At 40.3% G+C, this 13635-nt stretch overlaps 1 protein-coding gene across 2 annotated transcripts in view; it reads right to left on the bottom strand.

The window, feature by feature from the left end:
• CCDC88C (coiled-coil domain containing 88C) overlaps positions 1 to 13635 on the bottom strand; it is a 102099-nt gene that overhangs the window by 12696 nt on the left and 75768 nt on the right. For both annotated transcript variants that reach the window (XM_055715820.1, XM_055715821.1), the window contains exons 16-23: positions 12271 to 12398; positions 11214 to 11355; positions 10443 to 10631; positions 9875 to 10036; positions 8478 to 8755; positions 3066 to 3209; positions 1382 to 1568; positions 1006 to 1151 (exon numbers count right to left, since the gene is read on the bottom strand). In XM_055715820.1, coding sequence (XP_055571795.1) covers positions 1006 to 1151; positions 1382 to 1568; positions 3066 to 3209; positions 8478 to 8755; positions 9875 to 10036; positions 10443 to 10631; positions 11214 to 11355; positions 12271 to 12398 — 1376 coding nt within the window. The remainder of the gene's footprint in view (positions 1 to 1005; positions 1152 to 1381; positions 1569 to 3065; positions 3210 to 8477; positions 8756 to 9874; positions 10037 to 10442; positions 10632 to 11213; positions 11356 to 12270; positions 12399 to 13635) is intronic.

Below are 13635 nucleotides of genomic sequence, written 5' to 3'. Positions count from 1 at the left end.
CCTGTTTTGTTTACTCTGTTCTAACTAGAGAAATAAATAATGTTTGATTTTTTTAAGACTACTGTGGTGGTGGTCTCCTGTGAGCAGTGTCAAAGCATTCATGAGTGCCATGTAATCTTATTATTTTTATTTACTCCTCCTTTTGTTAACCTGCACAGTGGATGAAATCATCTTTCATTCAAGTAGCAGGTCTAATGTGCCTCCATCACAGAACTGCCAAGACACCTGGATAAATATGCCTAGAGTATATCTGAACTGTATTCAGCCAATTCTGGTAAACAATTTCTAACATTTCAACCATATAATCCAGCACTGAAATAAAACTCAGTCAGTAACTCCCACATTATCCTGAGGTGCTCAGACTTAAATTCTTGGGATTAAGAACACTTTTCTTACTTCTTTCACACCTATAAGAGAACTTCACTGCTGTGAGAACAGTGTTCTTTGTATATGTCCAATATGTTTAAACAGGGTATCTCACTTTAAGCAATGTCACCCTATGCATGGGGGATGCAGCTACAGATGTTGACACTTGCATGCTTAAAAACAACATAGAAGTATTTCTTAAAATGAAAATGACAAAAACTAGGAGTATTAATATATGCTATTCTTCAGGAATCTGAACATAGAATGATTCTCCTAAGACTAAATTTTTCTTGCAACTCAGCTGTTTTCCAAGCTCTTCAGACGTCTTTGAGAAGTACTGCTGGGTTTAGCATTCCATCTTTTGTAACTAAGTTCTCCACATGGGTTCATCTATGTCATTTAAAAAGAGCTGTGCTCATCCAGGTGTCTCCTGCACATTCCTTTGTGGTAAGGCAATGTGAAGAAATTTTGTAGCTTCTCCCCATTACATATACCTTCTCTGAAACATCCCCTTTTCTAGCCAGTATCAAGTAGACCTATCATTCCCCTGCCTGTCCTTCTACTCCTGACAGATGATTTGTCATCTAGACAAACAAAATACTTTTTTAGGTTTTACAGTTCAGATCTTTAGTTTCTTACATGTACTGTTTCTGTTCTTCGTGATACTGTTCCTTGTTCTCCATGTTCTGTTCCAGTAACATCTGATTCTGCTGGCTCAGCATCTGAATCTGACTCAGGAGATGATGGTTTTCTTCTTCCAGATTTCCCTTTAGACGGGACAGGAGCTATTAAACAAGATAAATTAATCTTTCCTCTGCATCTGGATTCTCTGGGAGTACACCATAATCAAGCTAACACAATGGCATAGCAACCAATTGATAAACTTCAAAGCACGTAGGGGTATTCTTACGATTGCATAGCTTGACCTTCTATATATAGTGTGCCAAAACCTTCACACACTGATTGCCAGCTCTCTAACAGGAACCCAGCAGTATACCAGTCTATAGCTACTCACCTCACAGTGGTTATCCAGCTTGGTCAGAGAGATATCCATGGACTGGTGCTGTTCTTTTAGCTCATCATAGCGAGCCTGCCAACGATTCAGCTCCAGCTGAGAGTTGTTCAAGGAAGTTTTCAGCTCCTTAGTGTGTGAATGCAGCCCTTCATACTCTGCCTTTAGCTGGTTGTGCAAGAAATTCACCCTGAAGACAAAGAAGCCAGCAGGCTTGTGAAGGACATTTCATAGAAAGTATCTCACGTTCAAGACCACATCATCAGTGTGCAGCTATCGCTAAATCAAACATTAAGTTCCAAAGACTAACTCCTAAAGACGTTTTTATTCTAAGCATATAATAAAATTTTATTAAGAAAGTAGTAATAGCTTTATAAAATATTTCAGATCTATAAAAGAACTAAAAGAAAAATAGATGAAACTTAAAACTGCTATTTCCTCAATGTGCAAGAAACACCATAAATTTCTGAGGCACAATGTATTTAGAAGCATTTGGCTATAAAGGCAGCTCTATTTTGCACAAATAAAGAACACTCACAGAATTTTTCCCGATGCATGAAATATGAGTATTAAAGCGTCCTGAACTGGAAACACTGTAATGCTGTAAGATGATTCCTTTATAGCTTTTGGTAAATCTAAAACTGTCTACAAATCACGAAGGCAAAACATTAAACAAATAGATACATAAAAAAGATTAAGTTCCGTATTTGCTGACAGATCAGCTAAGCCTTACTCTGCCAGCATTGCAATCAACAGTTTTCAACATCTTCCTTTGTCCCTGGAGAAACAGAGTTGAAAACAGCAAGCCTGAGAAAACCTTTGCAGAGCTCTGCAGTGTTCTAAAGTGTATTACTGGGACAGCATATGAAACTTTTGTGACTGAACTTAATGTGATTTTTAAATATGATTCAATCTGATGTTGCTTTAACTTGGTACATTGGCCTCTTATTTGTACCAGACTGTTTCTCAAAATGCCTTTGTAGTATGAACAGAGGCACTGAACTGGTTATAATGGAGAGCGCCCCAGCAGGGATACAGGTTTGGGTACATTTTACTGCTGCATTACGTAAAGTTCAGCTGCTAGCTCACAGAAGGGGTTAACATGAGTTAACAGTTACTCAGTGATCATATGAATCACTAAGCCCACTTCTAATAACAAGAATCAAGTCTCTTTCAAGTACTAACAAATAGCAGCTTTCTCTAGGCCGCAGAAAATAAACAGCAATAGTAACTCCTAGAACTAAATCATATTATGTGAAAAGCATAATATAATTCTCCTTAAGGAAAAAAAAAAAAATTAGTAGGAACCTTTTCATGCAACTCTAGAAGGTATCTGGGCATTTTGAGCATTTGTAGTTCTACTTAAAGACAAGTGCTTGCAAACAACTCATTACAGAAAAACTTGTGAACTGAACCACATGTGGAAGCTTAGTTTGAATGTGCAAAAGTCCCAGGATCAGACCATGTTTGAAGCACTGAGTAACAGTTATTTCTTGACAGTGTCCATGAAGCTGATAATCTTAACCGAGTTAAACAAAATGATCAAATTAACAAGACAAATTGAGATAAATTAACAGACACGTTAATGAAGGTATTCTGGAGCTACAGTTAACACACCAAAACAATTGTGTGTTTTGCACAATTTACTTTTTGACGACATATACAGATTTTAGCAATGGTAGCATACCTGTCCAGTTCCTCCCTCAGCTTCTGATTTTCTCCAGTGGTTATTGCATTTGATCTCCTCTCTTGTTGCAAAACCTCTCTTTCAGTTTTTAAAACTATTTCCAACTCTTCCAGTTCTGCCTTGTGTTTCATTAAACTATTGTATCTGCAAAAAGAGGAGTAGCATACTCTTAGCTTTCATATAAACATTTTTCTTCCTCTAGTTCAAGATTTTTAATAGATAATACCACAATAACCAGAAAGAATATATTTTCCTGCCTGCTTAGTTTCATACACATTTGTGTGGTTAAATATCTACCAAGGCTGAAGAATTCCACACCATGCAAGGGAATTCAGCTTAGTCTGTAAGTCAACAGGGAGGCTTTTAGAAAAAACAAAAGCATTTTTTAAGCAAAGAGATATGCAATTGCCAGAACCTGACTTCAATTCCAGATTCTGATCATTTGGTAAAGAGCATATGAGTCTCCAGAGCGAGTGGAAACTTGCACCATTAAACTGGAATCCCATTCACAAATAATTGTCAGTGGCAGGTTTCAAAAACCTGACTAGAAAGCAGCAGCCAAAAAGCACCAAGAAAGCAGTGGAATGAGCAACAGGTTATTAGACAACAACCTAATGCATATTAGGATATATGCATAGGTAATAGCATCCTGCATAGGTAATAATCTCCTGCATATTCCAGACAGATGATGAGGCTAATATCAGTGAGCTGACAGCAAAACATCTTTAAGCAGGGGCTGACCCACCTGCTTCGAGTGGTTCTATTTTTTCACTAGTGAGAAGCCCAAGAGTAACACCAGTATTCATGTCCAGGCTTCCACTACCACTTGGCTTATACAATTTGTGCATGAATCATTCAGGGTGGGAAGACAGGCAGAGAGAGAGGGCAGGTGCCACCAACTGTGTCTTTAATTTCAATCTCTGGAATGCTAAAAAAACCCAGAGCTGTGGAACAATGCCCCTGATACTTGGAACAAGCACTGATTAGCCAGGCTCAGCCTCCCTGCATTTGGAAAATGCTGCAAAGAACAAGGTGGCTTGAGACCAGTTCGCAAAACAGCAAGCTGTTCTCAGAAGGCTTTTTTCTCTGGTGACCTCTGTCAGGTCTGTGCCCATACACACACACGCAGAAGCCGCTGGGGACACTGGTGCAGTCAATGTCAGAAGTCATCAGCACATTTTTCTGTGACTGTGATAGAAGGGTATTGCCCTGAAATACCCCTGGGCAGGTACACCTGTGCCAGTCACAAAGAAATAGCCTTCTAAGCAAATGGAAAACAGCAACTAGGTGGGAGATGGAGCATTGCTTGAAAAAGCTAGTGAGAACAAAACATCATCTGTGACCCTTGTCCCAGCAGAGATGAATGCAGGGCAGTTACTCTGCAGTCATGAAAACTTCAAAACAAAAACAAAAGCAGCCAACAGCACCAACTACACTGACTCCTGCCAACTTGTTTTTCTCTCAGACTACCATTCCCTTCATCCCAGGGCCAAATTCCAGCCTGTCCCAAATTCCAGTCCATTGAAGGGCCAGGGCCACACAGAAAAGTACCTGTCTCCCAGACAAAAGCTGCTTTTTGCTATTCATTCCCAGTAACAACAGTGGAGCTTAATTAACTTTATTTATTTATCTTCTTCCTCCATTCAGCTCCAGGACATTTCAAATTCAATGTCCATAGAACAAATGGAAGAACCAAAGCAGAGGAAGGTTTCATATCCAGCTCCAAGAAGGATTTAAGACAGACTGTGTGCCAATCCAGAGCCTGAGAAGACGAACTCCACAGTCAGTCCCTTGGCAGAGATTACCATGGCTGCCTTTGCAGAAACTGTGCTGTGAATTCTTTCGCCATTTCTGTATGATAGGGCTACTCCATTTTTATCCAAGCCCTCTTTTTTTTTTTTTTTTTTAAGAGGGCTACTTAAAGGAAGCAGTATACTGGACCAGTTTTACCACCTTGGCCCAGCTCCACAAGCTGCCTTTGAGCATGAGAAGCCCTAAGGCAGACCCACAGCTGCTCCCCTAAGTATTAGGTGAAAGGTAAGAAAGAAGATACTGTCTGCAAAAATGCAAGCGATTCTGCATCTCTGAAGCCCTAATGAAATCCCCAGGCAAAATTTTCTTGTAGACCAGATTCAGCATGGAATCTACCTTTTGAGCAGGATATGTGCAACCTGACAAGCTCTACCACAGGGCACAAGGTTACCCACCCCACGGGCTATTCAACACTCCATTTCTTTAGCATCAGGCACTTGGACGGGGGGGGGGGTTAAAAATATTCTCTTATACATGCAAATAAAATCCATTTTGGCTCTGATGCAACCCATTCCTGGGATTGAACAACCATATCCCTCTTTACTCCTTTTGGCTTTCACTCTTTCTGCTGTTTGTTAGCAGAAATACTCTGTGTGGATAGGTATTTGTGACTGAGATAATTTAAAAATGCTCAGCTATGATAAAAAACAGGTGGTAAAAGGAACCCAGAAAAATAATTACCAGCCAGAACTCTAGTACCATAATAATGCATGTCCATGCTGTATGTAACCCTCCACTAGCAGGGGTTCTGTGTTTCCAGTGAGATGAGTTTTTCCAATGTCTCTGCAGGATTACACTTCTCCAGAATAAGACCCAAAGAAATGCTCAATGATCTGGGAATCAACTGTAGCTAGTAACTTAGTACCTCCCCTTAGTAACATGTATGCCCTGGTTTTGGCTGGGATAGAGTTAATTTTCTTCCTAGTAGCAGCTATAGTGCTCTGGTTTGGGATTTAGTGGGAGAATGATGTTGATAACACACTGATGGTTTAGTTGTTGCTAAGTATTGCTTATGCAAAGTCAAGGGCTTTTCAGTTTCCCGTGCTCTGCCAGTGAGGAGGTGCAGAAGCAGCTGGGAGGGAGCAGAGCCAGGACAGCCAAAGGGATATTCCATAACATAGAACATCATGCTCCGTATATAAACTGGGGGAAGCTGGCCAGGAGGGGCTGATCACTGGGAACTGGCCGGGCATTGGTCAGTGGGTGATGAGTAATTGTATTGTGCATCTCTTGGGTTTTATTCCTCTCTCTCTTTTTGTTGTCTCCTTTTTCATTAGTGATTATAATTAATATTACTATTATTATTACTACTACATTTAAATTGCTAAACTGTTCTTATCTCAACCCATGGGGTTTACCTTCCCCTCCAATTCTCTCCCCCACCCCACTGTGTGTCTGCATGGTACTTAGTTGCCAGCTGGGGTTAAACCAAGACAGTGTAATATGTAAAGCAATCTAAAAAATGCAGCAAAAGGTTCCAGCCTTTCTGCATTCACTGAGACAGTCAGCCAAATACCACAAGGTTAAAAAACTGCTATTAATGGTAAATGATCCTAACATACCAACTCTCCTTTCCTTGCTAAGTCAAACACACATGTCTGTGGTTTGCTGGGCTATGACAGGCCATTCCACTGCAGTTACACACAACCCATTATTAAATCCCCATTGCAGCACCAATACTGTGCAGACAGTATGCCAAGGGAGGCTTAATGAAGTTTGCTCAGGTGCAGAAAATATTCTGTGGTTAGAATGCATCAGAGTGAACTACACAAACCTTGGGGACCTTGGCTGTACATGGTGTTAGGAGTCCACAAGCTAACTAAAGTTGCTGCGGATTTTTCTAGACGAGCTACAGTCACAGGTTTATGCAGGAGTGCAATCCTACTGAAAAAAACCCAACACCTCGTAGCTGGGACAAACAAAACCTGTGTTTTAAGACAGTGCACAAACAAACTTCTTGGCTGTCCTGAGCTGCTCTGGGAAAATTTAGCAGGTGGTGCATTCTAGCTGAAGTTGAAAGTGAGGTATTTCATCTTAGCCGTTAAATGCCTCAAAGTGGCAGAAGAAGTGTTTCTTCTTACAACTGTTTTTCTAACTTTTCCCCCCTCTGTTCCCTCAGCCAGCTGAACTGCATGTAGCACATGATGGAAGAAAAACAAAATACACATAGGAGTGGCTTATCTCTTTTTTTTCTGACAGCCAAATGGAGACACAGGCTGTCCTTGGACAAATCACCTTTATAAGTATCTTTTGAGACTGATCTGCTGAGGAGGACACCGCATTTAGAGAACCGCCAAAATCAACCTGCTTTGAGTATAGAAAAGGCCACCATCTGCTCCCCTGCAACATCTCTCACTGGCATTCACATCTCAGTAAATTGTTAATGTTTACAATGGTGATCTGAGCACTTACCACTAGAGAGAACCTATTTTTAGAAAGCCACTTTTTCCTTAGGCCAGAACTGTTTAATAATTGGTACTCATCAAGAAAAGAAAGAACCCAGCAAACTGCCTCAACACACCACAGTGCGATAATCTCAAGCAAAGCCTGAATCAATGAGAACCATTTATCAGTCAGAAAGACTTGGTAAACAGGAACAGCATCTGTGTAATCACTTACAGCTCATTTAGTTGACAGCCAAGCAGCTGTCCTGTCACACAGCCCCGGTGGATATTTTAATCATAATATGTTTATTTCTGTACTTTATAAAAAAATCTACCACACATTGTATTGCCAGCTCCTTAGTCTTTGGGAAAGGAACATTTAGCACCAGTTCTTAGTACACCCTCAAAGATCATCATTGAGTTGCTCTGAACCCGACTCACGGTCTTGCACTTAAACTGAACCTGAATACAGGTATTTTGAGGAAAATCACTGAATTGGTAAGAAAAGTTTTGAGGCACAGGCAGAGCGGTATTTATGTAGTAGTACAGCATATATATTGTTCAATCCATGCACAACTGTCAGAAAATGACAGTAACTGAAACTAAACAGCAGACTACTCCGATTTCACAACTCTGTTGAAGGGCCTGAAGCAAAAGCCTTACATTGTGAGAACTAGAAGAAAATAAGTAATACATCACTACCTCACAACTAGCTCAATACGGCTTCCTTCAGAGCACCTCCTTTGTCATGATGCTGATGCCACACACAATCTTCAATGATTTAAATTTCTCAAGACATGTACTACTCACACATAGGTAATTACCTAGGTGACTTGCAGACCTTACTGTATGATTAGAAAAGACACCTCACACAGTAGAACAAGGAGAATCTTTTTAAGGCTGCATGTTATTACAGCACAGATCCTTAAATGTAGTAAAGGCATTTAAGCTACTTCTGATAAAGCATCCCCAAGACCTAAGCCTGTATTTCCTAAATGTGACCTGACTCATTGGTGGTCTGCCACCTTTAGAGGTCTAACAACCACAGCTTTGCAAATACTATTATCTAATCTCCTAATGATAGCAAGAATGAGGAGACACTTTTTCAGGGGAACAACCTGGCAGTTTCCACTTGTAATTGGAGACCAACATTTAGGGCTAAAATTGTAATGTGGGCACATTTCGGCTACAATACACCCCTGAGCACTGAGCATACCTCTCACCCAGACCTTTGTGCTCCAGATCCAGGTTTTTGTGTAATGTTTTCAGGCAGCTGTGCTGGTTTATTAGCATTTCATATTCTGCAGACTGCCGTTCATGCAGTGATGCAAGGTGTTCATGGTCCTGAAGCAACGACTCATACTCAGCTTTCAGCTGTTCCTTCTCTTTCAGTATATTTTCGTTCTCATTCTCCTTGATTGTCTGCTGATTTTGGAGTAAAGTATTCTGGGCCATCAGTGAAGCACTCTGGGAGCTCAGAGTTGAATTTTCTACCTAAAGTTTCTCAAATAAAAAGCAAATACTCATTATTTAGACTTACTGGTACATACAACACACGTAGTAGCAGATTGTATCTGTATAGAGTTATTCAAAAACTCATTCACTGCTTTGTAGACTTAAGGCATCTGTGGACAATTTGGAATCATTTTGGTATTACTGCTGGCAGTGTGCACCATACAAGGCCATGCTATCAGCAGTCTGAAAACTACCAGGATAACCTCCAAACTGAAAAAACACTGTTTTACCAGCAAAGTTCTTGAGCCTGAAGACCAAGATGAGCTAGAATACTTGCAACTGAACTGCATCTCCACAATCATGTACAAAGCTGAAAGTTATCCTATATTTGTGTACAAGTAATGAAAAATTAAGTTCACCCAAACTCAACAAAATTAACTGCACTACTGTGTATGGAGCAGCACTCTTAACTCTGATTTCAGTACACAAGTAGTGCGTTTATATGTTGCTTATATACATCAATTACAGATGAGAAATGATTAGAGAACAAAAAAATATCTGTGAACATGCAAGAGGAAAAGCTTGAAAAGGGAAAGTCACATTAAAAAAAAAAATCAGAGCTAATCCAATGCTGTTCTTTAAAACTGTTTTCTTTCTCAAGCTAAGCTTATCTTTTAAAAATGAAAGCAATGTTTAAGAGTGCTCATTTTCCACGGGCAACTTTGACATTTTGTCTGAAAGTATGAAAATTGTGATTGGAATTCATTGCTACAATGCCTCTTGGGAGCTGACTTGTGTCCTCTTCCCATTTCTTCCAAGCTCTTTCACAGGCATAGCATTAACAGAACAAAAGAGCAAAGATCTTTTATTCTAGAAATGCAGCTCCTGGAACACCACATCTGGATTTTGCTATATTGATTTCAAAAATTTCTCTCTAACTACCTACCTTCTTAATGAAGATGGCTACTAGACATTAGCTACAGAGCCTATTTCCCACCTAGCTTGGAGAAATTCAGACCTCAAACTAAGCTCCACCTTATGGGCCTCATCATCAACATCAGCCTAGCAATACAAACAATTTCTTATTAGCAGTCATCTTCTCCACATTACTATAATCAAATCCAGGCTCCTGACACAGAGGTGCAAGTTTGTCCTGACCTGGAGTTTGGCTGTCTGTGTCTGCAGGGCAGTGTTGTGCTCCTGAAGGAAGACATTTTGCTTCTGTAGTGTCAGGATCTGATTGTTGAAGGAGACATTCTGTGTTTCCAAATGTTTCAGCTGCTCTTTAAGCAGCTGCTTCTCAGTGTGCAGGGCTGCATTCTGAAAGAGAGGTGGCATTGAAGGGGTGACAGGAAGAAATGGAACAGCTGTCCTGACCATTTGGAGTTCTATCCAAGATGAGAACCAATTAACAATAACCATTCTGCAACAGATGTGCAAAAGCAAACTCTTCCCAGCATTAAATGAAGGTAGGACAGATATTATACACAGGATTAATCCTTGCAATAATGTCATACAAGACACACACATATATATCCATTGTATCATTTATACAAGACATATACAGCATATATCCCATGCAGTCCTAAGAAATACCTGAGGAATTTGGTAAACTTACAAAAAACTCCAATAAATCCATCAGATTCCTATAAGCTCAAAAATCCAGTTCCCAGCAACCCACTCATGGTCGCAAGGGAAGTCTGAGAGGTAACAGGAGAAGGCTTACATTTCTTTCCAGTTCAATTGCCCTGTCCTTCAGTTTCAGCAGCTCCACGGTAGCTTCCCGGTGCCCCGTTTCCAATTTCTCATTCATTTGGTGGTTGGGAATGAGTTTCTCTGCAGAATACCTCAGTGACTTCTGAGCATAATGCCCATCCTGTTGAGTCTGTTTCAGTGCATCAAAGTCCTTCTTTATCTGCAAAGCCAACATTCAATACTGGTTTATCAGTGGGATTTTAAATTAGTGATGGAATATGCAGCTCCTCTCTTGCCCTGCAGGGACATTAAGGGGTTCAACAACCAGTACCCTCATTCAACAGATGGGGAAGCAGAGACACAGACAGGAAGGAATCCATGTCTCTTGACCTCCAGTCAGGTGCCCTTTGACTCAAGCTCACTGTCACCTAACAAACAGGCTGTTCTTAGGTGAGATGTTCCAACTGCAGTCTTGCTCAGCCTATGCTTTCATTCAACAATGCAGAAAAAGCAAGAACATGGCAATGAAAAAACATGGGAAAACAGAGATCTGCAAATGGTGGTTATGTAAAAAAACCTGCTGTGCCCCCAGCCCAACAATTTTTCTGAAATTGGTGCCATTATATAGAAAAGGACAAGGGAAAGCAGACTAGTCATAAAAGGTTTCTGGGAAGTGCACGTATGGGATGGGGGGTGGGGAGTATTTCTGTAACAGATAACTTGTTCTTGATGAGTTAAAAAAATATGCATGTGCATGCGCAGAACCACATTGTGAACAATTAAAATTCAGTTAACCTCTTACCACATTTAGATCATTCTGTAACTGCTGGTTCAAGTTCAGAAAGTCCTTCACTTGAGCTTCCAGCACTGCAATCTTTTCCTCTTTCACAGCTAGTGTTGTTTTTAGTGCTGATTCAGTTTTGCTCTCCAGAATCTTGTATTTTCTGAAAGACATGAGAATAGCTTTCCAGTGCCAGCCACTAGGATATGAGCCACCATCTACCTAGAGGACTTCACCCATTCTGAATCTCACATGTTACATTTTATGTGTTTGCTTCTTCAGCAAAATTATTTCCTTTACTGCCGCAGATTACTACTGATATATTATAGCTGAGGAACCTGCTTTTGGAACCAATCAATTTTAATAGAGGTAATGCCAGTACAGTTCTACAGAAAATGAAGAGCTACATATAAGAAAGTTCTCTTTTTCCCCTAATTACAGTGCAGAAATTTATTGTCATGGCTCTTTTGTACATTCTTGACAAGGAGAAAAATCCACAGTAGATTCTAAAGACTCCTACAAGACAGGTATGTTTCTCTATTTAGGCCATACCAAAAGGCCTATGTAGACAAGGGTTGTTGAGGTTTCTTTGTTCATTACTACAGGACCTGCAAAAGAACTCCTTACAATCAGGAATTTCTTAGGCAACATCTGTGTTTACGTTAAGAGGTGGTTGGATCACCAATTACAGAGTAATGACAGACACTTCAATAGGCACTGTTCTTACTTGTAAAGAGACTATGAGGAGGAATACACACTGAAATAGCTACTCAGCTTCTCCCAGCTGCTGAGGGGGTAGAGAGGGATTGTAGTAATGCTGGCTAGCATGGAGAGAGAAAATGGCATTTCTTCCTTCCTTCCATCCAAGAAAATGTTTTGCAAAACTTGCAGTATACTGCCAAGCTTGCTACAGAAAAGTAAGCCTTATTTTCAAAATTACTAAGTGTAACTGGAGTAAGACAGGTAAGAACCAATTTAACAAAAAAAAAAAAAAAAAAAAAAAGGCAAAGGGCTTGCGTTAGGCTGAGGAAAAGCCTGCAGAGCCAGAAGAATGACTGTGAGAGCTCAGTTTCCTTACGTGTCACCATTGCCATTGTCATCCCGTAGCAGCAGCTCTTTGTTCAATCCTATCTTCTCCAGTTCCTGGCTCAGTTTGTCCAGCTCACTAGACAACTGTTGACTCTTCAGCTTCTCCAGGACCAAATCCTGTAAGAGCACTCACATGATTAGTTGCTGTGCAAAGGGTAGTGATAATGACCCAGCACTATAGTTTTTTTTAAAAAGTGCTAAAAAAGTGATTGGATAAGATCCTAGTTCCAAGAAGGTCAGCTAAAATTCTTTATTGGTGACAGCAGAGTGCAGTATTAAACTAATCGCTTTTATTTATAGTTTACTTGGAATAAATCTGAAGAATGCTACTTTTGGCCTTTGTCCCACTCACTGTACTGAATTACATCTGCCAACACTGGCATCCTGCCCATCTGCCAAAACAAGGAATATGTGCAGGCCAGGAGACATCCTGCCCTTGTGGCACAGAAGGGATGTGTGCAGGTCAGGAGGGAACACCAGCAGAGGGAGTTCCCACCTCTCAGCTAGGACAAAAAGCCCAGCAACACTGGCACACACACACAGGAGTGACAGAACATCAGTATGAAAGTTTCCTGAGATAATATGGTTAAGGGACAAAGGGACTTGGCAATAGTGCATTTTCACTATTGACTCTGAGTTCTGACATACGGTAAACTACTGCCAAAATTAAAAAGCATAATTAAATTGTTGTGTAAGGGACAGGAGAGCTTTGTCACTTATTCTGGTATCTACTCACCCATTCTGGTTTCATTTAGGTTTCTTTGGAAGAAACCTAAGCAGAACCAGACAAGGAGGAAATTTGATGGAGTTTGGTGAAGGTATATTGGGAAAATGATTTGCTGTTATGCCAGTAAAGCGAGGGCTGCGTGGAAATGGCCTGAGAAGACATAACTGCAGCCTGCATGTTTAGAAAGGACAAATCATTTTTGGTGCATAGCCAAGTTCAAAGATCCCTGCCATTCAAAATTCTCTGAAATGCAAATGTACCATAGAGAACTACATTGCTCATGGGGCTGCTCAGAAGTTTTCTTAAATAAGGCATGAAGAAAGGACAAAGTTACCAAAGCACTTCAAGTAAGGAAGAAAATTATCCTGGATATCAAACAGAAGCGAGAATAACACTTAAAATAATCCTTTGTTAAACATAAACTGTAGGTATTCACTAATACTCTGATATCACAAATTTAGCCACATATTCATTCACGTGGCCAGCAAAAAAAAGGTAAGGTTAAGGTCAGTTCCAGTCCATGGTCTGTGAACAAGTCCCTTTAACATCCATGAACTCCTTCTGTAGTATCTATACAAAGTAACTAAGGAAAAGAAGATACGCTTCTGTATGGGTCTGTACCACTGG

Source organism: Falco cherrug, chromosome 7 (genome assembly GCF_023634085.1).
Source record: "Falco cherrug isolate bFalChe1 chromosome 7, bFalChe1.pri, whole genome shotgun sequence".
In the NCBI taxonomy this organism is placed as follows: domain Eukaryota; kingdom Metazoa; phylum Chordata; class Aves; order Falconiformes; family Falconidae; genus Falco; species Falco cherrug.
This window is presented reverse-complemented; position numbering and strand designations above follow the sequence as displayed.